Source organism: Maylandia zebra, linkage group LG6 (genome assembly GCF_041146795.1).
Source record: "Maylandia zebra isolate NMK-2024a linkage group LG6, Mzebra_GT3a, whole genome shotgun sequence".
Classification (NCBI taxonomy): domain Eukaryota; kingdom Metazoa; phylum Chordata; class Actinopteri; order Cichliformes; family Cichlidae; genus Maylandia; species Maylandia zebra.
Window position 1 is genome coordinate 44,920,915 of NC_135172.1, and position 23,278 is coordinate 44,944,192.

The window sequence follows — 23,278 nt, forward strand, 5'->3', positions numbered from 1 at the left end:
CATCAGCAACCAGTCACATAATAACACAAACATGACGTTAAACAAAAAGCAGCGCTGGTATTTCCGAGCCCGGGCCGGTCCGCGAAGGCCTCAGCAGCACCGCGAGGCTCCGCGCGCCCATCAGACCTGATTAATCCCACCTGAGCTCGCGGGCTCGCGTTCAGTCCGTGTACAGGTGACGGAGTGGCGGCGCGATGCAGAAAGGCCTGAAGAAGTACTTCGTGAACATGGACGAGTACCTGTGCAGCCTCGGCCTGTACCGGAAGATGGTGGCACGCGATGCGTCCAGCCTGTTCCGGGCCGTGTCCGAGCAGGTGAGCTGGGTGGCGGGAGGGAGGCGTACCGAGTACAGTTACGGTGTGAGGGAACTTTGTTTAAACTCTGGGTCAAACTGGGCGAGGTCAAAGGTCACAGACGTCAGTGCACACAGTTTCATTCCGCTGCACAAAGCAGGTCTGCGGAGAGTGTGGGCCGAACCAGAACCAGGAGGCAGCGAGCTCATGAGGAGGGACAGCAACACTAACACGTGTCAGTGACCTGTGGACTCCTCAGAGGTTTCACCTGTCCTCAGATGTCTGTGTGAAGCTCCTCCCATCAGCTTCGCTTGTTACTCTGAGTAATCCATTACCTGTGACTCTTACCTCAATGGGAGTGTAGTGGATTACTTTTCTCCTGCAGGAAGAGATTGTCACTCTTGTGTTTTGTTAGAGGTGCAACTTCCTGTTTCCTTCCCGCTGAGGCGTTTGGCAGGTTCCCCAGGAGCGACACACCTGAGCTCACCTGAGCTTTGCTGCTCAGCAGTCTGAGGTTGTCCCTAACTCGTCCCCCTGACTGTTAGTGACGGCTGTTTGTCATCTCGGAGTGGTTTCTGGGTGTGTGCGTCAGCGTGATGGCGACCCGCGAGGCTAACCTCAGAAAAACTGTTCTCGTGTGTGTGTGTGTGTGTGTGTGTGTGTGTGTGTGTGTGTGTGTGTGTAGTTGTATTTCTCTCAGAATTACCATCAGAAGATCCGTCAGGACTGCGCTAACTTCATGAGAGCCAATAGATGCAACTTTGAGCCGGTGAGTTCAGAGTATTCTGAGTATGAGAGAAATACTCAGTTACTTCATTGTGCTGTGTTTTCTGTCCTCTGCAGTTTGTTGAAGGCTCGTTTGAGAAATACCTGGAACGTCTGGAGGATCCAAAGGTGAATATCTCTGACCTTTGACCTTCAGTCAGCTGTTCACCTGCAGGCAGTGTGTTAACCTGTGTGTGTTTTCAGGAGACGGTGGGTCAGGTGGAGATCAAGGCTCTGTCTCAGCTGTACAGGTGAGTGATGCAGGTATGCTGTGTTTTCTTCGATGACCTCAAAGCAGTCACGGCGTGTTTCGAAACCAGCTGACCTGAGGGGTGTGGCTACCAAACCAGAATTTTCCTTTTGTTTCTTTTTTTGTTTTATACCATCCTAAATCACAATACAATTTTATTTATATAACGCCAAATCACAACAAGCAAGCACTTTGGCGACAGTGGGAAGGAAAAACTCCCTTTTAACAGGAAGAAACCTCCGGCAGAACCGGGCTCAGGGAGGGGCGGGGCCATCTGCTGTGATTGGTTGGGGTGAGAGAAGGAAGACAGGATAAAGACATGCTGTGGAAGAGAGACAGAGGTTAATAACAGATATGATTCAATGCAGAGAGGTCTGTTAACACATAGTGAGTGAAGAAGAAACACCCAGTGCATCATGGGAATCCCCGGCAGGCTACACCTGTTGCAGCATAACTAAGGGAGGAGTTTGAAGCCTGATCTTGAAAGTAGAGATAGTGTCTGTCTCCTGAATCCAAACTGGAAGCTGGTTCCACAGAAGAGGGGCCTGAAAACTGAAGGCTCTGCCTCCCATTCTACTTTTAAGATAAGATAACCTTAATTTCCCACGTGTGGGACTAATATGTTTTGTTACAGCAGAAAGTGGACAGTGCAAAGTTATATATATCAAAAATTAGAGAACACTGAAATAGAATAAGATACTGTACACAACTGTACAGAATAAAATAGAATAAATTATACAATAGGATAAAAATAGAATACAAATGCTATATACAACTGAGTAAAAATACAGCAGGTACAGCCTGCTCTGCCCTTTCCTGTAGAGGGCGTCTGAGTTATGAGTCCAGTCCAGTCTGTTGTTCAGATGAACACCAAGGTACCTGTAGCTGTCCACAGCCTCGATGTCCATACCTTGGATGTTCAGTGGTTGCAGTGGAGAATGCTTGTGCCTGTGGAAGTCTACCACCAGTTCCTTGGTTTTACTGGCGTTGATCTGGAGGTAGTTCAGCTGGCACCAGTCCACAAAGTCTTGAGTCAGTCCTCTGTACTCCTTGTCGTCCCCATCAGTGATGAGGCCGACTATTGCAGAGTCGTCAGAGAACTTCTGCAGGAAGCACTGGGTGGAATTGTGGGAGAAGTCTGCAGTGTAGATGGTGAAGAGGAACGGAGCCAGAACCGTTCCCTGTGGGGCCCCCATACTGCAGACGACCCTGCCTGACACACAGCCCTGAGTCCTCACATACTGTGGTCGGTCGGTGAGGTAGTCCAGGATCCAGGTAGTGAGGTGATGGTCCACTCCAGAGTTCACCAGCTTGTCCTTTAGAACCGAGGGAAGAATGGTGTTGAAGGCACTGGAGAAATCAAAGAACATGATTCTCACAGTGCTTCCAGCGGTCTCCAGGTGAGCGAGGGAACGATGTAGGAGGTGAATGACGGCATCATCCGCTCCAATGCCAGGCTGGTAGGCAAACTGAAGTGGGTCCAGTGATGAGCTTATTAGGCGCCGAAGCTGAGCCAGGACCAGCCGCTCCAGGGTCTTCATCAGGTGGGATGTCAGAGCCTCCGGCCTGTAGCTGTTGAGGTCCTTGGGGCGTGAAGTCTTTGGCACTGGTACAACACAGGAGGTTTTCCAGAGCTGTGGGACTCTTCCCAACCTCAGGCTCAGGTTGAAGAGGTGCTCCATCACCCCACACAGTTGGTCCGCGCAGGACCTGACGACCCTCGAGCTGATGCCATCTGGACCCGCTGCCTTCTTGCCATTAATCCTCCTCAGTTCCCTCCTAACCTGGGTGGTTGAGAGAGACAGGCTGGAGCCTTGTGTTGAGTGTGTGTTGGATGCTGTTGTTGGGGGTGGGGAGGAGTGAGCAGGGTGAATAGAGGAGGTGTGAAGTGTCTGAGGTGGAACAGCAGCAGTGGGGGTGGGTGAGTCTGCAGCCGATGTTGTAGACTGCCTCATGGTTGAATCAAATCTGTTGAAGAAATGATTCAGTTCATTTGCCCATCTCACATCCCTCCCAGGCAGAGAGTTCTGCTGTTTGTGGCCTGAGATGGTTCTGAGGCCTCTCCAGACTTCACCAACGTTGTTTTGCTGAAGCTGGTTCTCCATCTTCTGCCTGTAGCTCTCCTTCCCATTCCTTATCAGTCCCCTCAGCTCTCTCTGCACCCTTTTCAACTCCTCTTTGTCCCTGGCTTTGAAGGCCCTCCTCTTCTGCTTAAGGACGGCTTTCATTTCTGCGGTAATCCACAGTTTGTTGTTGGAGAAACTCCGCACAGTCCTGTTGGGTGCGGCGTTATCCACACAGAAGTTAATATAGTCAGTAATGCAGGTCACAAGGCTGTCGATGTCCTCTCCGTGGTCGTCACAGGTCACCTCCCACACAGTAGATTTAAAACAGTCCTTAAGAGCCTCCTCGCTCTCCTCCGTCCATCTCTGGACTGTGGTGGTGGCTCCCTGCGCACTAAGGGCTCATACACAGGGACAAGGAGCACCAGGTTGTGATTAGGGGTGGGTTTTGATAATTGATTCATCGATTAAAATCGACGAGCTGATTCTGATGTTTCGGCGGGTCCGCGATTTGTGTTTACGTCCTTTTTGCGCTGATTCTAGAGCTGTTAGTTTTATCTCTCAGTATATTTCAAGAACAGTTTCCCGTTTAAAAATCTGTTTTCTTCATTATTCGCTTGCTTGTTACGCACAAGGCTGCCGTTGTTCACAGCCTGTCGGCCGCTGTTTTTTTCCCTTTTACCTACTTCCGAAGAGAAAACCTCATTTCTGCCGTTCAACAGGTTACTGAACAAATTTAAACTTTCTAAAATTATGCAAAATGCAAAACGCTGTGTCTCTAATAAAACCGCTGTAACTCAGAGGTGATGTTCATATGTTGATTAATGGTTTTCTTTTGTTTTTGATCTACTGCAGAATATTTTTTATAAAATCCCAGGCCAGGAAAATCTCCTTCATGTTTTTCTGTTTTATCTTCAGCTACTTTGACACAAAGGCCTCTGCTGTGATGCTCACACCTTTGATAAAGTCTTGCGAGTGTCAGCTTCCTTTATATAGATACAAAAATATGTTAATGTACAGATCTGAATTATAATATTTCTGACTGTCTGAGGCAAAATTTCCCAGATTCGAATCGAATCGATTCGATTCGGGACCTTGTAAATTGGAATCAAATCGATTCTAGAAATCAGTGACGATACCCAGCCCTAGTTGTGATCAGAAACCTTTAAATACTCTAGGAACAACAAGTAGACCTGCAGTGTGAGAGCGAAGCGCTCTAATAGGGTGATATGGTACTACAAGTGTAAGAGCCAAAGTCAATGTTTATGTTTTTCCTTTTTGTTTTGGTGGCACAGGTGTATAGTTTTACCTGCGTCTCAGGTGATGGTATGTGGGTGTGGTCACAGTCTATTTACCTGATGTCGGTGTTCGCAGCAGGTGTGTTGGGTGAGTGGTTTGTGGGCAAACTTTTCTGTTGACCGTCATTTTTTGGCACACCAGTTAATCCATGCGCTAGTTGGAAATTGATTGAAAGCGCAAATGTTTGTTTTTGTTTTGTTCTTAAAATAAATGCGCAAAGTACAAGTACGACTCATTATGGATTATTGGAGGCGCGTCACAGGGACGCAACCAACTCAGCCGGCCGCGGCTTTATTTACGGATGAAAGTCGCAACAACAAGGTTATTAAGATAAGATGGAGCCTGATTATTTAAGACCTTGTATGTGAGGAGCAGGATTTTGAATTCTGGATTTAACAGGAAGCCAAAACAGGAGAAATCTGCTCCAAATGACTCCAAGGTTCCTCACAGTGTTACTGGAGGCCAAGGTAATGCCATCCAGAGTAAGAATCTGCTTAGATACCATATTTCTAAGCTTTTCAGGGCCGAGTACAATAACCTCAGTTTGATCTGAATTAAGAAGCGGAAAGTTAGCGGCCATCCAGGTCTTTATGTCTTTAAGACATTCCTGCAGTTTAACTCATTGGTGTGTGTTATCTGGCTTCATGGACAGATAGAGCTGGGTGTCATCTGCATAGCAGTGTAAATGTATGCTATGTCTTCTAATGATGCTGCCTAAGGGAAGCATGTATAATGTAAACAGAAGTGGTCCTAGCACTGAACCCTGTGGAACTCCATAATTAACCTCAGTGTGTGAAGAGGACTCTCCATTTACATGAACAAACTGGAGTCTATTAGATAGATATGATACAAACCACTGCAGCACAGTACCTGTAATACCTACAGCCTGGTTGGAGATTGGCCTGTAGTTAGCAAAGAGCTGTGTGAACAGATGACTTTTACTCAGAAAGATCAATTGGAGAAAAAGAGTCTAAATGAACATCAATGGTACTAAGAGTAGCTGTAGATAATATTACATCTGTGGGATGATTATGGTAGTTGCTCAATAGCTATTCAGGTTGCAGGTTCATCATCTCTCAGATTATTTACCGTTGTGTTATCATCATCATCATCATCTCCTACGTCGTTGATCGGAGCAGACGACACTCACAGGGATCATTCTGTGTAGGGCTGCTCAATTAATCGAATTTTAATCATGATTACGATCTGGGCTTTCAACGATCATTAAAAATGACTGAGCCGATTATTAGCCCCTCCCTCATTTATCCGCGACACCTCAAAGGCCGGTCCGTGAAAATATTGTCGGGCATAAACCGGTCCGTGGCGCAAAAATGGTTGGAGACCGCTAATTAAGAGGAAGCTCGGAAAGCTAAGCAGAAGTTATTTGGAGAGTGACTGCTGTTGGTTGAAAAGAGAGGTAAAAAAAACTTCAGTGGTGTTGCACACTATTTTATATTATTTTTTAAAGTCATTGTTAACCCTTTAAAGCCGGTCAGAGCAGCACGCTCCGATTTGTGTAACTATTTTTAAATCCCTGTAGAACCTGAACCGTGTAAGCTAGCGCAATAATTTGTTTTGCATATGAAACCGGAGGAGTTGTACTTACATCTTATGCCATCAGCTTGTCCTCGGTCACAGTTTCCTTCCACATAAAGCTTTGCAAAAATTGCATTAAAAGCGCTTGCAGGAACAAAAACATAATATTACAGAAACAGGCTTTGCCAATCCGATCAGCTGTTCGTAACACTTCCCACAGTGAAACAGACGTCAGCGCGAACTATCACATGTCCGCCATTTCCTCCCCGAAACCGGAAGTGACGTCATTTTCGCGGAAATTGTAGTTTTTTTTAATGGTAGGCCTTAAAAGCCTATACTGGTCATGTTTGACTTTTCTGAATAGTTGCTGGGATGCTTAGAACTCGAATTGCACAGCTGGAAATTGTTTATTTTGATGCACCTGCTGCTTTCTTTGCAAATTTGCATCATAGGATTGTTTTTTGTTTTTCCTGCAGTATATAAAAATTGCTGTATCTCCAAAATAAAACTATGAAGACACTCAAAATAAATTTCCTGTTGTTGTAAACTATTTTTGCAACTTTATTGTATTTAAAGTTTTGAGGGATAAACCTCTTAAATTTCTCCAAGTAGAAATATATATGTAAAAAAAACAAACGATTTTCAATTTTTTTGTAGTTTATTGCACTTTTTTGCAATTAATGTAATTACTATGCACTTAATGCAGACATATTATTAAAATATGGGCTATAACAGTTGTATAGCAACTTGAAATGCTCCCACAAACGGCACTACAGACTGTAAAAATATAATATAAGCTCTGGCGGACTTGGTTCTATAGTAGGTCTTAAAGGGTTAAATAAATATCGTCAAATAATCGAGATCTCAATTTCAGTGAAAATAATCGTGATTATCATTTTTGCCATAATCGAGCAGCCCTAATTCTGTGTAGTAGAAGAGTCACATGACCTGTGAAACGCCTGTTTTTACTGAAGCAGAGTTCATATTCAGCGTGGGGATCCCGTTATCTCTGACTCGAGTGCTAAGATTTGTTGATGGAGCTAAAGCAGAGAAACGGCTAACACGTATTGAACTTTGTCCGTAGCCACACCCCTTAGGTGATTCACTCCGAGGGGTGGAGCTTCACACTGTAAAGAGGTTTAGATTGGTTTAAACTGTTTTGCGCTTCATGATGTTTAAATTAAAGCATTTGAAACACACTTGACCATCTCTGCTTCTCAGTGAGGAGGTGCAGGTGAAAAGTGAACATGTTATAGACGTGTGAGGAAAAACCTGCTTAAACAGGACTGGGGATTGGCACTAAGGGGCCACTGTAGGGGGCGCTGTGCAGAGCAAACACATTTACTGCTGGCAGTAATAGGAACATATCCAGGGTTGCAGATAAGTGGTCCGCAGGTGTGCATTTGTTGTCAAAATAAAAAACACACACCAGATAAGAAGTTGCAACGCGCGTCCATAAGATTCTCTGGAGGAGGACAGACATTTGTTTAGAACTAGGTGTCGAAGAAGCAAGCCGCTTTGGTGTTCCTCCACCTCCAAAGAAATGTCAGGAGTCCGAACCGCAAAAGAAGCGCGTATTCTCGGAAGGGTGGTTGCAGGAGGTGAGCTGGCTTCAAACCAATGGTGAACACACAGAAAGGAGGTGGAGGAAAAATAAAAATGCAATCAACCATCAAATACTTTGCGAGCAACTTAAAATGTACAATAATACACTAAGGAACTCAAGAAATTCATACTTTGCCAAAATAATCAGTAATAACAAAAATAATCCCAAGGTCCTCTTTTCCACCATAGATCATTTATTTAACCCTGATTTTAACAGCTCCCAAAGAAGCCCACAGACTCGCTCTGTGAGCAGTTTGCAGACCACTTCAGGGGAAACGTCAGCGCCATCAGATCTGATATTTTATCTAATCGCGATATGTTTGTAAACACATCTGAGGGCTCGATTGTACCTGAGGAGACACTGGACAGCTTTGTCCTGGTTAATGCTGAGAACCTTCAGAAAGTTCTCTCCACAGTGAGACCCACCACATGTCTTTTAGATCCAATTCCTTCTTCACTCTTTAAAACACTTTATGGATTTTTTGAGGCTGAGCTTTTATACATGATGAATTGCTCTCTTCAGTTGGGTGTCTTCCCTGCTGCCTTTAAAACGGCGGTGGTGAGGCCCCTTCTGAAGAAGAGCAATTTGGACTGTAATGATTTTAATAACTACAGACCTGTATCCAACTTACCATTTTTAAGTAAAGTCTTAGAAAAACTTGTTTTTACTCAGATTAATGACTTTCTGAATGATAGACAGATCCTGGAGATATTCCAGTCTGGATTTAGGGTGAACCACAGCACAGAGACGGCTCTCCTAAAGGTTTTAAATGATCTTAGATGTAACTGGGACGCCCAAAAGCTCTCAGTCCTGGTGCTACTGGATCTAAGCACAGCCTTTGATACAGTAGACCACGCTGTTCTTTTAAAACTGGATTTTATCATCTAAAAAATATAGCCAGAGTCGCCCTACTCTCTCTCGGGCCAACACGGAGATGCTGATGCATGCTTTTATTACCAGTCGCATTGATTACTGCCCTGCTCTCTGGTCTTCCTAGGAAGAATATTTCAACTTTACAACTCTTGCAAAACTCGGCAGCTCGTGTGCTGATGAAGACCAGAGGGCGGGCCCACATTACACCGGTTTTAGAATCGCTGCACTGGCTCCCCGTGTGTTTCAGGATCGATTTTAAAGTTCTTTTATTGGTTTTTAAATGTCTTAATGGTCTTGGGCCTTCTTATCTCTCAGATCTGCTTTTACTATACGAACCCTCGCGGACCCTGAGGTCCTCTGGTGCTGGCCTTTTGATTGTCCCTAAAGTCAGGACACATACTCACGGAGAGGCAGCTTTTCAGTGGTATGGTCCTCGTCTGTGGAACAGCCTGCCGGAGGAGCTCAGGGCCGCAGAGAACGTACATGTTTTTAAGAACAGGCTCAAGACCCACCTTTTTAATTTAGCTTTCACTTAGCGTTTATTTATTTTATGCTTATTTATTCTATCCTGTTATTCTATTTATATTGTTAATTTAGGTTTTACCTAATATTTATTGATTTTATTCTTATTTGTTTTTTATCTTCTTACTCTATTTATATTTATACTGTATCCCATTCTTATTTATTTTATCTTTTTATTCTGCATATACTCTTATTAGGTCATATCTCCAGTGTTTCCTCAGAGGGGGCTCTCTGCACCGGGGCTGCTGGGGCTCTGTGGGTCCTCTCAGCCTGGCTGGGGGGCTCCTTTGCCTCCCTCCTGCCGTGTGCCCGGCCTGGAAGCTGCGGTCTGTGACCGGCTCCCTGTGATAGTGTTTCCTCACCTGGCTCATGTGTGCCCAGCCCAATTTTACTGTGTGTGTGTGTGTGTGTGTGTGTGTGTGTGTGTGTGTGTATCCATGATCGTTCATGTTAATGAGAGTGTGGGGAGTGAGTGGTAGGGTGGGCTGCTTTTAACCATGTAAAGCACTTTGTGCTACATTTTTGTATGAAAAGTGCTTTATAAATAAAGACTGATGTGTTGCAGAATGTGCTGTGAAAATCCTGCTCAAGCGGACAAAGACACTGCCTTTTGTATGGACGCAAACGCGCGTTGCAACTTCTTATCTGGTGCGCGTCTTTTATTTTGACAGCAAATGTGCACCTGCGGACCACTTATGTGCACCCGTGAATATGTCAGTATCAGTTTGAGTCTGTGGCGTGATGACATCATAAATGAGGCGTCCCTTATCGCTCTGGTTCAGTACGACTCTGAGTCACATGACTCCATGTGTGCAGGCGCTGCTTCCTGATCTACCGTTACCCGGGGAAACCAGCCACCATCATCTCGGAGGACGACTTTGTGGACAAGGTAAGGTCACGTGACCCTGAGGTCTGTGAGGTAATTGGCTGGTGCTGACTGTCAGTCTTTTGTGTTGCCGAGGTGACGCTGTGCTGCTCCATCAATGGTCACTATGACATTGTTTACCCAAGGAGTTACCCCGCCTCTGCCGCCCTCTGTCAGTGTGAGTGCTGCTATCTGATTGGCCGAACACAGAAAGTCTATAGTTCCTCTGCACTCAGTGTGTGTGTGTGTGTGTGTGTGTGTGTGTGTGTGTGTGTGTGTGTGTGTGTGTGTGTGTGTGTGTGTGTAGCTCTTCTGTATGAGCTGCTTTACACTCAGGTATTTGGCTTTGAGGAGGCGGAGCTCTGCCAGGCCATGGAGGCCTTCAGGGTCGGAGGTCGTCGCTATAGAAACAGTCCATCCATGTGCAGTGATGTTGACCTTGGATATGACACACCTGAGGACCGCGGGCACAGGTAAACACATACACACCTGAGGACGTTGCGGCAGAGCAGCTCTGACCTGGAATCATGGTAACCAGGGCAACGGTGACAGACGAAATCAGAAACTGATGAAGCAGCCATCGTCATGGAAACATCAGAACTGAGGGCCCATTTGTTTGTGCTCTGCAGTGAGGAGGCGGAGCCAGGCGGACCCATCGAGGAGAAACCACGAGCTGTGACGGACGACTCAAAGGTAGGAATGCTGATAGATGCCGATTCGATCGCCCGAGCATTCGTGGATAACAACACTAACAGCAACAAAAGTACCAAAAACTTAAAGAAAAATGAAACTTAAAAAACAACCACAGTGCCGAATCCTCCAGAACGTTCAGAGGAGCCACCAGGGTCTTTAGAAACACGCTCTACTTCCTGCTTCACGCCTGAGGCTCTGCATTGACGACCTCTGCTCTGCAGCTTTTAATGTCTAGTTTCAGCCTGAGTTTGTTCAGAGTCGTAGGACGCCATCAGCAGGACCTGGAACACGTGAACTCGTCATTGGTGAAGTAAGAAAGGTAAAAATGCAAAGAGCCAAATGATGCCAGAAGAATCCGTGACGTGCAAGTCAGTGGCATCCAATCATAACTGTTGAATTTCACTCATTAAACTGGAGCTCCGCCTTCTTGGATGATCTGTTGGTACGGTAACCTCACAGCAGCCATATTATTGGTCAGGTGAAGCTAGCAGTCAGCAAACATGGAAGTTTATGGGACTGACTCACTGCTGCCTCTGCTGGACATCAGGAACTGCAGCTGATGTAATGTTTTTGTTGTTCAGCCTCCTGCAGAAGCTCCGCCTCCCTCCAGACTGTCTCTGCCCTACAAGGTGATGAAGTCTCTGGACGGGGACGTTTACAGAAACCTGGAGTTCGATGTGTGGCAGGACACCTGCAAAGGTAACGCAGGTTTAACTAATCCAGACCAGCGTCAGGATAAAGTAATGCTGGTGAACTGAAGCTGGACACTGTACAACTGACAGCTGTGTAATCTGATTACTTCCTGTGACGGTCTAATCTGATCACTGTGACAGAGATGCAGAAGACGGACTACATGGTGTTTGCAGGGAGGCAGTACTTCCTGGGAGACAAGTGTCAGGTAAGAAGACTGTATTACTGAAAACTTTATAACGCGGATGTGAACAAGGTTCAGACACAGAGGTCAGAGTTCATTCACACCAAACCGCCTCAGGCTCTGACCTCACAGCCGGCAGGTTATCTAGATGCTACAGGATACAAAGGGAGAGTGCCCAGTGATGCTTAATAAGGCTGGCGCTGTTTATGACATGGTGAATTATTATTATTTTTATTCTGATTTATATCGATGTGCAGAGACGGACGTCCTCGTCAAAGCTCTGTCAACATTTTACATGACAAGAAAAAAAGGAACCGCTCTCTGACCTTTGACCTCACCTGCAATAAAATAATCCACCAGTGCATCTAGGCTCAATCTCCTTTACAAACTCTTGACACTTCCTGTATTCCTTTCAAATTAAAAGCTGTCAGCATTTCACTACACTTCGTACCTCGCTTACTACATCCAAGATCAAATGACACATCCAAGACCAAACCATCGCGCTAACCGTGAGCTCGCTAATCCGGTTCTCCGAACACACCTGTTGTTGACGATTAGTACAGCTGGACGCAGTAATGTGAGATCACTGGGTGTCGTAAAAGGGGCTACGCATCGATAGTAGAAACATTGATCGGCAACCCGCTGATTGGTCGGCAAAAATGTCGAAGGAGCGCGCTCGGTATTTTCCAGCAGCAGAGCAAGAACTCTTCATTGAGGGATTTCAGGAGTTTCAGAGTTTAATTAAAACACAAGGGAACACTGCAAAGGCTGCAAAAGCAAGGAGAGAGGGCTGGCAGAAAGTTGCTGACAAATTAAACTCGTAAGTAATTTAATAATAACAATAATAATAATAATAATAATAATAATAATAATAATAATAATGGATTGGGTTCATATAGCGCTTTCCAAGGCACCCAAAGCGCTTTACAATGCCACTATTCATCCACTCTCACATTCACACACTGGTGGAGGCAGCTACGGTTGTAGCCACAGCTGCCCTGCGGCAGACTGACAGAAGCCAGGCTGCCATATCGCACCATCGGCCCCTCTGGCCAACACCAGTAGGCGGTAGGGTAGATCTATCATATGACACGATATTATCCAATATTATATTACATTATATTATATTATAATATGTTATATTATATCCCCTTTCACATTAGAGCCACAACAGGACCCACTAGAGCATGGGAACAAGTAAAAGTGAAATATAAGAATATTCTACAGAATGGTAATATTTATCACTTATATTGCTTTTCGTCTCTTGGAAAGAGACCCTGGAATAATCTGTTTGTTTATAACAGCAACCAAGAAAAGGGCAGAGCAAAAAAAAAAGACAGGTGGTGGTCCTGCACCCCCTCGTCAACAAGTTGGTTAAGTAAATAATATCCTCACGGGAAAATCGATATCTCTCTATGAGCACACTGTCGCGCTGAGCTAAAGGATCCTGTCTGTCCCGCAATATACGCTGAATTCTGAGGACTCTCCTTATCAATCTTGCACCTTCCGCAATGGGTTGCTCGCGTATACGGACAGGACATGGCTGCGACAGGCTTCCCAAATCCACCTTCGCTTTTATAGCCGTGGTCTCTCATCTTGATTACATGAAGTAATTTACTATTACTACTGTGACATATGACTTACATCTGTAATAATCACATACATGTAATAGAATGTTAATAGTTCATTTCCCTTTTTTAGGAAATGACCTGTATGTATCTGTGTGAAATCAATAAAAGGATCAAGTGCTGCATTATCTTTGGTTACAGTGATGTTATTTATTTATGGTGAAACAGTGGTGGAATATCGCTGTTGCTTTCGTATGAATGACGCGGAAATACCTGCGTGGCCGCGATCTAATCCTGTTTACATAAAGTAAACCTGCTCCCCAGCAGGTTTACGCTTACGGCTCTGTTGCTATGACAGCAAGTCCCGGATGGGCTTCGGGGAACCGAACGATCCAGGATCACGCGAAATCGTCAACAATCTAATCCAGCTAACTTACTTAGCGAGGTACGAAGAACAGGCCCCTGAGGCGTCTCGGTATGCGTGTTGTGAGTTTTTGGTGAGGTCACTACAGCGAGGGGTCAGAGGTCAAACTTTAATCAGTTGTTCAGACACGGAAAGCACTGAAAAACAGTTACTGTCTGTGGTTACTGGCTGTAACTCTTATGAATGAAGCTCCAAAAACATTTGTGGTACTATAAGATAGGTGGCATTTTATTTTTGGCTCCACCCCCTAGCCACCATGTTTGTGACATCAGGAATGAAACTTGTTTCAGGTGCGTCTGGAGCCGAAGGGCAAGTACTACAACGCCTTCATCCAGGAAGTGGGAACGCACTCATCCGCCGTCACGGTGTTCATCGAGGAACTGGGCGAGAAGTAACACACACACACGGCAGGATCACGTCCATCAGTGCCGCTGTGACATCACTCACGTGTCTTTCCTCACAGACACCTGGTCCCTCTGACGGACCTCAAACCCGTGAATCCGGTTCCCGCCTGGAATGTGGCTGCGCCCTCCAGAAAAGGAGACCTCGGTGCTTCTTTTTTTTTTTTCCCCATCCACTCCCTGTTTTGTTTTATCCTTTTCCTGTTACTCACCTGACTTCCTGTACGGTCTCTTCCTGTCTCTCCCTCAGACCCGGACTCTCGTGGTCAGCGGCATCACCGCCATCGCTACTTCAGGAAATCTCGTGGGATGAAGGGAACAGAGCTGCTAATCCCACCTCCTCCTTCCTATGGAGGCCCCGCCCCCTCGAGTCTGCCACCTCGCTTCCAACCGGCGGGCCACCCCCGCCCACCCCCTCCTCCATCACCTGGAGCTATGACCTATGACCCCTATGCCCCCCCTCACCATCACCATCCCCCCCCAGCCCGAACACCACGCTACGGAGCCTCAAGGTGAGACTTTACCTGAGATGCACCTGTGCAGTTTGACTCACAGACACAAATGTTTTAAATGCACTTTTCTAAAGGTGGGACCCGCCCCCTTAGTTTCCTGATCGATGTCAGTGGCTCCGACCATCGGTAAAAAATATCATGTTAATGAGGTGTGTGTGTGTGTGTGTGTGTGTGTGTGTGTGTGTGTGTGTGTGTGCATGCGCGCAAATGTTTCTGGTCAGAAGCTCCACCCGTTTCCTGAACCGTCACCTGATTGGTACTCAGCTGACCTATTACCATCCTGGTCGCAGGTATTATCAGGACTACGAGAGCTTCACCTTCAGGTCCCGGTAAACGCACGACACGCCAACACGCACGACACGCCAACACGCACGACACGCCAACACGCACGACACTGATGTAACCACCAGGAATGACCGGTCAGCTGATCTCTGAAGCAGCTCCTGTTTTTAAAATGAATCGAGTCATGTGACATGAGGTGCTGTAATCGCAGACAAAGTCACTCTGGCCTGAAAGAGGATGTGATGTCAGTCGGTGGGTTTTTATTTTCTCCTCCGTGGTTTTTTCAGGCGCAGTCGGCGTCAGCTGGCAGCGGCTCTGAACAAAGAGTGTCAGTTTGGTTTTCCCGAGGCGGTGGAGGAGCCGGCCGATCTGGACGCAGCCATCTCGTACTACCAGCTCGATGGCGCCGGCGACGGCGTCTTCCCTCCGCTGCCAGTGAGTATGTGCTGGGAAAAATCCTCCGATGATGGCGGCGCGTGTGTGCACGGAGCGCTGAGGCAGGTGGGAGGGGCCGTGTACTTCACGTGGTTTATGGTAAACACGTTTAAATGATGGTTACTCAAAAACCAGATTCTACATTACTGAGGACAGGTGAGGTAAGCAGCGACATCACATCTTTAAGAGTGTCCCAGATATTTGTCCTCTGAGACGTCAGACTCCATTTTATTGTGTGTGAGCTGAGATGAGTGACTGAGGTTTTTTCCACTTCCACGTGACCACAGCTATCGCCCCCTCTAGGCCATTAACAAGAATGCAGTTTTAAACTCCTACAAACATGTCTATCTTTTATATACAGCCTTTTCTTGGTTGTTGCTGGCAGCCAATAGAAAGGGCCCTTGAGTGAGGCGACTGATGATTGGTCACAGACTTGTTGTCGAAGAAGAAGACTCAGGTGTGACATTTTCAGGTCACATTTTACTGTTTCCTATGCAGGGCCCCACTGTGGCTCCTCCCCCCTCCATTGGTCCCCCAGCCCCTCCCTCTGGCTCCTCCTATAGAGTTCAGAGAGGCTCTGGGCCCCTCTCCCCTGCCCCCCCACCCAGAAACACTCCCGTGTGCTCGTCAGAGGAGGAGCAGGAGGACATAAGCACAGTGGAGGACCAGGGTGAGGACGCCACTGCTCACTTCAGATTTTCACTTCCTTCCCCTTAGTAACCTTTCACAGTAAAAGTCTAATGAGAGGTTTTTACTGTGAAAACTCATCAGAAACTGACTTTAAGTGTGTGTGTGTGTGTGTGTGTGTGTGTGTGTGTGTGTGTGTGTGTCTCCCGCATGCAGCCGAGTACACGGAGGACTTCATCTACAGTTCACAGGGTGAGTAACGTGATCCCGCTGTGACACGCCTCCCTGCAGCAGCCATGTTGGTGACTCCGTCTCACACTATTTCAGATCAGAGTTTCCAGACCTCCGGAGTTTACAGCGCCACTGAGACCTCCACCAATCAGGTAAGAGCTGACCTCTGTCTCCTGTTAGTGTGATGCAGGTCAGCATAATGTTGCACATGAAAACTGGTTTGAAATTCGCACGTGTGAAGAGGTCATGTGATCAGTGACCCCATGAAGCTGTAATCAGTCTGTTTTTATTTTATTTTGAAAGGATGAGCAGGAAGGAGGCGTGGCTGACTCTCCCACGAGATCAGACGTGAACTTCAGCTACAGCCAGCAGGTACGTCCCGCAGCGTAGCTTGAAGGTGACATCATCGCGTGTGTGACAGCAGTGCCAGGGTAGCTCAGTGGTTGGCGCTGCTGCCTCGCAGTCTGAGCGTCTCGTTTCAGACCCGGGAAAGTTCAACTTCCTGCTTCAGACTTCAGGAGAATATCGTTGCGACCGCGCCATAGACTGCAGCTGCCATCTCTGCTCCGCCTCGTCTCGGTGGGCGGCGACAAGCTGGACAGAGAACGGCTCTAAACATTGTTCGTCCAATCAAAAACCTGTACAGCAGGCCTAAAGCGCCTGTCCAACGTCATCCTCCAGAGGTCGCAACCTCTGAAGGTGGTGGTGCTTGGACTTTGAGCACTTCCTGTTCCTGTGACGCGCCGAGCTCTCTTCTTCTCTTGGTTTTGGTCTAACGGCAGTCGGGACAAAGTCTGAGTGTGCATTTCCTGTTTTTGTTCAAAAACATAAACACATTCATTCCTTTCTTTCTACATACGGGAACAGGGATATCTGGCGATATCTGCATCTGACTGAAAGGAGTATTCCTTTTTCTCTAACGTCCATCACACTTTTTCTAGGATAGACTACTTGACTAGTATTGCATGTGCCTGTGAATACCGTGCCATAGTTATATCAGACCACGCCCCTTTAATTCTGACTGGCTATGCCTGACTTACCTAGAACAGACAGGAGTTGGCGTTTTAACCCCACACTACTATCTGATAATACCTTTCTGGAATTTATAAATAACCAAATTAAGCTCTTTTTAGACGCCAATCTTTCCCCAAATATTTCTAGCCTTTTAGTTTGGGACTCAATGAAGGCCTATCCCCGAGGGCAGATCATTTCATATACAGCTAATGTAAAGAGGGTAAACTTCAAAGAAAGGCAAGAATTAGCTGATAAAATAAAACACTTGGACCATCACTATGCATACAATAAGGACTCTGAGGTTTACAAGAAACATATTGAACTCCAAACCAAATTTGAACTTCTTTCAACTCATGCCGTGGAGTAGAACTATTTATTTGCTGTGCTGGAAAGATATGGGTTCGGTCCCAACTTCATCTCATGGATCAAGTGCCTATACTTGTCCCCTGTTGCGTCTGTTTGCACTAATAGCCAGAAATCAAAACCATTCAAACTCAAACGTGGCACACGTCAGGACTGTCCCCTTAGCCTGTTGTTATTTGATCTAGCTACTGAACCTTTAGCAATGCTTTTTCGAAGCAGTAAACTTGTCCAGGGCATACAAAGAGGTCAAACTGAACAGTCTCTCTCTATGCTGACGATTTATTGCTTTTTATCTCAAATGCACATGCTTCCCTAACGTCTATATTGTCTCTACTCACGCGTTTCAGTCAAGTCTGTGGTTATAAATTAAATCTGTCCAAGAGCGAACTTTGTCTATCAAATGAAGAAGCGTTTCCAATAGATTTGTCGGGTTTCCCCTTTAAAGTGGTCAAGGAGCAGTTCACCTACCTGGTATTACAATTACAAGAAAGTATAAACAACTTCTCAAAGCCGACTTTTTTACACTATTGAAGAATGTCAAACAAAGCCTTCAACAGTGGTCACCCCTGAACACAACTGTGGTCGGACGAATTAATTCAATTAAAATGAATATCCTTCCTAAATTCTTACACTTCAAATCAAAATGTATTTATAGAGCACATATTAAAACAACAGTGTTGACCATAGTGCTTCACAGTCAGTGAAAACACAAGACAATTAAAACAAACAATAAAACAGGACAACAAACAATAGGTAACAACACAATAAGCTAAAACAGCCAACGAGTTAGAATCAAAGGCCAAAGTAAAAAGATAAGTTTTAAGACGTGATTTAAACGACTGGATCGACTCGGCAGTACGAACATGAACAGGGAGGTTATTCCAGAGTCTGGGTGCCACGGTTGCAAAGGCCCGGTCACCGCTCGACTTCATTCGAGACCTAGGTTGTGCAAGGAGCCTGTGATTGGACGATCTAAGTGCTCTGTTGGGATTGTGTAAGTGGAGGAGTTCAGAGAGATAGCTGGGCGCTAAATTATTCTGAATTTTAAAAGTGAACAAAAGAATTTAAAAATCTATGCGATATTTGACAGGGAGCCAATGTAATTTGCTTAAATTGGAGTTATGCGTTCATAGATTCTCGTACCTGTTAAAAGACGCGCAGCTGCATTTTGAATTAACTGAAGCCGGTAAAGAGAAGAGTGTTGGAGGCCCGAGTAGAGGCAGTTACAGTAGTCCAGTCTGGATGTGATAAATGCGTGGACAAGCTTTTCAAGGTCCTTTAAAGGAAGTAATGGCTTTGCTTTGGATATCTGACGCAACTGGCAAAAGCTGTTTTTACCACAGTGGAGACGTGTTTCTGAAGTTTAAAAGGGCCCTCCAGGAACACTCAGAGGTTCCTTACAGTGAGCGAGAGATGGCTAGCGAGAGGGCCTAGGGCATCAGCTAACCGGTCTAGCAGAGTGTGACTACCAAAGACTATGATTTCGGTCTTATTTTCGCTCAATGTAAGAAAATTATGTGATAACCAAAATTTAACTTCATGCAAACAGTTGAACAGAGGTTGCAAAGAAGCAGACACATCGGATTTCAGAGGTGAATAAATCTGGATATCATCGGCATAACGGTGAAAGGAGATGTTGTATTTACTAAAAATTAATCCCAACATGTACAAAGAGCAGGACCGAGCACGGACCCTCGAGGCACACCACAGTAAATAGGGGCAGAAGCCGAGGAGTGTTGCCCCATAGCAACAGAGAACGACCTCTCTGAGAGGTAGGATTTAAACCAAGTTAAACCGTACCTTTGAGACCAACTTATTTCAATCTTTACCAGTCTTCATCCCCAAGTCTTTCTTTACAACTCTAGACTCTCCTGGAATCTCCTCTTATATTTGGAAGGGTAAACGACCTGGAGTAGCTAAGGTGCATTTACAGAAACCTAAGATTGAAGGGGGTCTGGCACTCCCCAACTTCCGCTTTTACTATTGGGCTGCCAACATTCGGTCCCTGACCTACTGGTTCCAGTCTGGGGAGGGTGTGGGCCCCACCAGCTGGCTGGCAATGGAATCAGGCTCAACTCAGGGAATTTTCTCTTGCCTTCTTTCTGGGTTCTTCTCTTCCTTCATCCATTGACAACTTTACATCTAATCCAATAATTCGGCACTCCCTCAGGGTTTGGGCGCAGTTCAGGAGACATTTCAATCTTAATTATTTTTCACTTAAAAGCCCCATCCTTTCAAACCACCTATTCCTCCCCCAGCTTTGGACAACTTGTTCCAGGTCTGGTTTAGAGCAGGTATTATTTACTTTAAAGGTCTCTTTATACACAATAAACTATCATCATTCGATCAGCTGGCAGGAAAATACATCTTCCCAAAACTCACTTTTTTAGATAGATTTTACAAAGCAGACATTTTTTGCAATCCCACCTCTCAAATTTTCCAGAAGCTCCAGCTGCTAACTTACTGGACGAGCTCCTTAATTTGCAACTATCAGGCAAAGCTGTAATGTCTCGCATCTATAATAAACTGTGCAGTGTAACCCCAGCTCCCATTCTCAAGTCCATGAGGTGGACTTGAGAGGTGGAAGGCCGCTGCCCCGCCCTCCCATGTTCGGTGGCTTGCTGATCTCATGTCATGTCTCAGTCTGGAAAAGATCCACTGCTCCATCCAGAACCAAAAGGGCTGCCTGCAGAGCTGCAGGTGTTCGCTCACTGCTGTGTGTGTGTGTGTGTGTGTGTGTGTGTGTGTGTTTCAGGTAGTGAAGCCGCTGTCAGTCATCTGCTCGTCTCCATCTTCCTCTTCCTCCTCACCCTCCTCTTCCTCATCACGGCTACCAGCAGCTGCTCACCTGCCGTCAGCCACACACGCGCAGACACGCTCAGGTAAGCAAACACTGCCCACCTCAGTTACTTCTCTCAGAGCTCTGCCCTGTTTAAGGCCCGAACCCGCTTTAATTGGCTCTGATTGGCTGCACCTCTAAAACAGGAAGTCTGAATATCAGGGGGAGGGACTTCTGTCACCTCTGAGAGCTTTAGCTGACACGAAGTCTTTCAGTCTCATTGGTTCTCAGTAGGTTGCCATACACTAACACGTTTTCTGGTTCCAGTTGCCATGGCGATCCCAGCTGCTTCTTCCTGGTTGGTTAATGAGTTGGGTGAGCCGCTCTGCACTGTGGTAGCCCCGCCCCCTTATTCATATGACCCTAATGGAAGTGATTTACCAAGAGGTCAGAAGTCAAAAGCTTGTGTTTACAGTTTGTATCCATATGGATCAGTTTGATTTATGTGTGTGTGTGTGTGTGTGTGTGTGTGTGTGTGTGTGTGTGTGTGTGTGTGTGTGTGTGTGTGTGTGTGTGTGTGTGTGTGTGTGTGTAGACTGCAGAGTCCTCCAGTATTACTTCAATTTGGGCGTCCAGGTAAGAGACACCTGAACAGTAAACAGCAGTCTTTGAAGCGGCGCTGACAGGTGAAGGTGAGACGCCTGAATGAACTCACGGAGCATCACAGAATGTTGATTCTGTTCTGGACGTTTTCAGTGGGAGAAACCTTTCGTTATCATCCAGGTGATCCTTCAGTCTCAGCTGACTGCAGGTTTCCGACCTATAAACAGGACATAATGACTGAAACTAGCTCAGCTCCTCCACTGGCAAATCTGTTTTAGCAGCAGAAGTCTGAGTGCACCTGAGTCACTTGCAGGTGTGGTAAACATCTTCCAAGGACACTCTGATCACCTGGGTCCTGTGGAGGTCATGTGACTGGTGTTCCTCTCCTTTAACCTGTGGCTGCCGTTTCAAAGAGACACACGTTTCCTTCAGGTTCTTTGAATGTTTATAGATGATTCTGCAGGTGTTTCAGGTTCAGGTGATGACATGATGCTCTGAATTTGTCATGTGACCGTCATGTGACCATCTGTCTCCTCAGTGGTACCATCAGAGCTGCTGGCAGCAACAGCAGCAGGTGTATCCCGCCTCCTCACCTGAGACTGCCTACCCCTACCAGCCCTACACGCCCTACCTGGGCCAGGAGCCCCCTCTGCACGGTAAGAGTGATCGGTTCCAGCAGGTGGTGCTGCACTTCCTCCACCTGTATACAAAAGATGCAAGTTTCATCTTTTAGCTGAGCCTTCACTTCCGTAGCAAAGCCTTTCACAATAAAACAGTGCGATCAGGTAGGCGGCAACTGTGGGGAACACATGACTAACAGGAAGATGTGTGCAGTGATGTCATTACAGCATGGATGGTCCCTCAGGTGTTTTAATTTAAGCTCCACCCCCTTTACTGTGACTTGATCTGTCCCATCTTCCGTCCCCAGCTGCCTCCCAGCCGTTCTCTGAGACTGGGCGGATCTCCCATCAGCCCGCCAGCTCCTACCCAGAATCCTCCAGGTCTGCAGATGGACAGACAGAGGGACACAACGGCGGTCAGTACTAGTGACACACCTTTACCTTTGGAGTGCACACGCTGCCAAAACAGGAAGTGTTTGTCAATAAAACAGTGTAGAAGTGCCGGAGGTCAGCAGGTCTGTTGGTGAAGCTTTACAGCTGCATAACGGTGAGAGTGGCGTGATGAGGAAGGAAGGGTGGGGTGAACCCTACACCATCCAGCTGTCACATTCCTGTACCGAATGACTACTGTATTGTTATTAAGGTGAAATTTGACCGGATGAACATAGCAAACAGGCGTGGCAACAGACAGGAAGTGCGATGCAGTAATTCTGGAGTCAGGTGCAGTGTAAATGAAGACAGAAGCACAATGGGCCAATTGCAGGCGCTGTTAGTCATTGGTCAGGTCACATGATTAGTCTGCCTCCACGTTAAAACCCAAATTTTCTGCATTATAAACGAATTTACTTTGAAAATATAAGCATGTGGTTTGTCTCCTCAGGTGTCTCCATGGAAAGCTCCTCCTCCATCAGTCCTACTCCTCCAGGCTCCGCCCCCTCCTCTGCTCTCCTCTACCCAGATCAGTCGCCCCTCCCTCCTCCTCTCCCACTACTCCACCTGCCATATGAAGCTCCACCCCCAAGCACCTACCTGACTACAGCCCCTGCACCTCCTCTTCCACATCCCGCCCACCACCCTCACCACTCTTCCTACCACCCATGCCTCCCTTCCTCTGTCCACTGGGGGCCAATATCGACTGGAGGCCACGCCCCACGACTCTACTGCCCTGCCCCCAACCCTTCTCACGTTGTTGGATACATTGCTGCCCCGTCCCCTCACCACACAGCCACACACTACATCCCACCCACTATGTAACGTGCATATTAGCTCAAGGCTAAAACCCCTTTTGTTTTGAATTAGTGGTAACATTATTATGAACACTTTTCCTGCAGCAAGACTTTCAAAATTAAAGTTAGGATTTAAAGGTAAATATTGGCTGGATGTTAATGGATGTTGCTGTTGGTTAAAATTCATGTTGTGACAGCCAATATGAGGTGGTGGGTGTGACCAGTCCCTATTTGTGGAGGGATCTCTTTGTGTTGATGTTTTGTTGTTTGGGTTTTGGGTGAATAAAGTTTGTTTCACCAGCAGATGGCGTTTTTGCTTCATCTGGTCACATGACTATTGTCCAGTTAACAGTCCCAAACATCAACTTCCTGTTTTTTATGCTTTGAGCAAACAGGAAGTAAAATAATAAAGCCAGAAAGGTGCGATTCTCCACAGGGCGTGAGAGGGGGGGATCAGAGGGGAGTTACAGATGATAGGTCGTCATCTCTGGCGAGGGGCCAGCGCCTCAGTGTGTCAGTTTGAGCTCTCAGGTAGAAAACTCTCACCTGTGCAG

At 46.4% G+C, this 23,278-nt stretch overlaps 1 protein-coding gene across 6 annotated transcripts; it reads left to right on the forward strand.

Moving 5' to 3' along the window:
- Positions 1-59: 59 nt before the first annotated feature.
- On the forward strand, positions 60-23,027 carry alg13 (ALG13 UDP-N-acetylglucosaminyltransferase subunit). Of its 6 annotated transcripts, none has more exons than XM_076885322.1 (25): positions 60-314; positions 979-1,062; positions 1,137-1,187; positions 1,263-1,309; positions 10,024-10,096; positions 10,169-10,250; positions 10,380-10,545; positions 10,702-10,765; positions 11,347-11,464; positions 11,599-11,663; positions 13,922-14,022; positions 14,095-14,180; positions 14,283-14,544; positions 14,766-14,873; positions 15,114-15,261; positions 15,760-15,931; positions 16,105-16,140; positions 16,216-16,271; positions 16,423-16,491; positions 20,252-20,378; positions 20,603-20,722; positions 20,871-20,911; positions 21,417-21,534; positions 21,807-21,914; positions 22,379-23,027. In XM_076885322.1, the coding sequence occupies exons 1-25, from the start codon at positions 195-197 to the stop codon at positions 22,750-22,752; spliced, it is 2,796 nt and encodes a 931-aa protein (XP_076741437.1). In that variant the 5' UTR covers positions 60-194; the 3' UTR covers positions 22,753-23,027. The 6 variants fall into 6 exon arrangements, with proteins under 6 accessions (XP_076741437.1, XP_076741439.1, XP_076741441.1 ...); XM_076885324.1 differs by having other exon boundaries at positions 14,766-14,867; XM_076885326.1 differs by having other exon boundaries at positions 14,766-14,834.
- The last annotated feature ends 251 nt before the right edge of the window (positions 23,028-23,278 follow it).

What these genes read in the sequence shown, in the direction of transcription:
- alg13 (XM_076885322.1), top strand. Translation starts at nt 195, where the DNA reads ATGCAGAAAGGCCTGAAGAAGTACTTCGTGAACATGGACGAGTACCTG. An exon ending in ATAGATGCAACTTTGAGCCG is followed by an intron (nt 1,063 to 1,136) that starts GTGAGTTCAGAG and finishes TGTCCTCTGCAG; the next exon opens with TTTGTTGAAGGCTCGTTTGA. An exon ending in CCAGGAGCCCCCTCTGCACG is followed by an intron (nt 21,535 to 21,806) that starts GTAAGAGTGATC and finishes TTCCGTCCCCAG; the next exon opens with CTGCCTCCCAGCCGTTCTCT.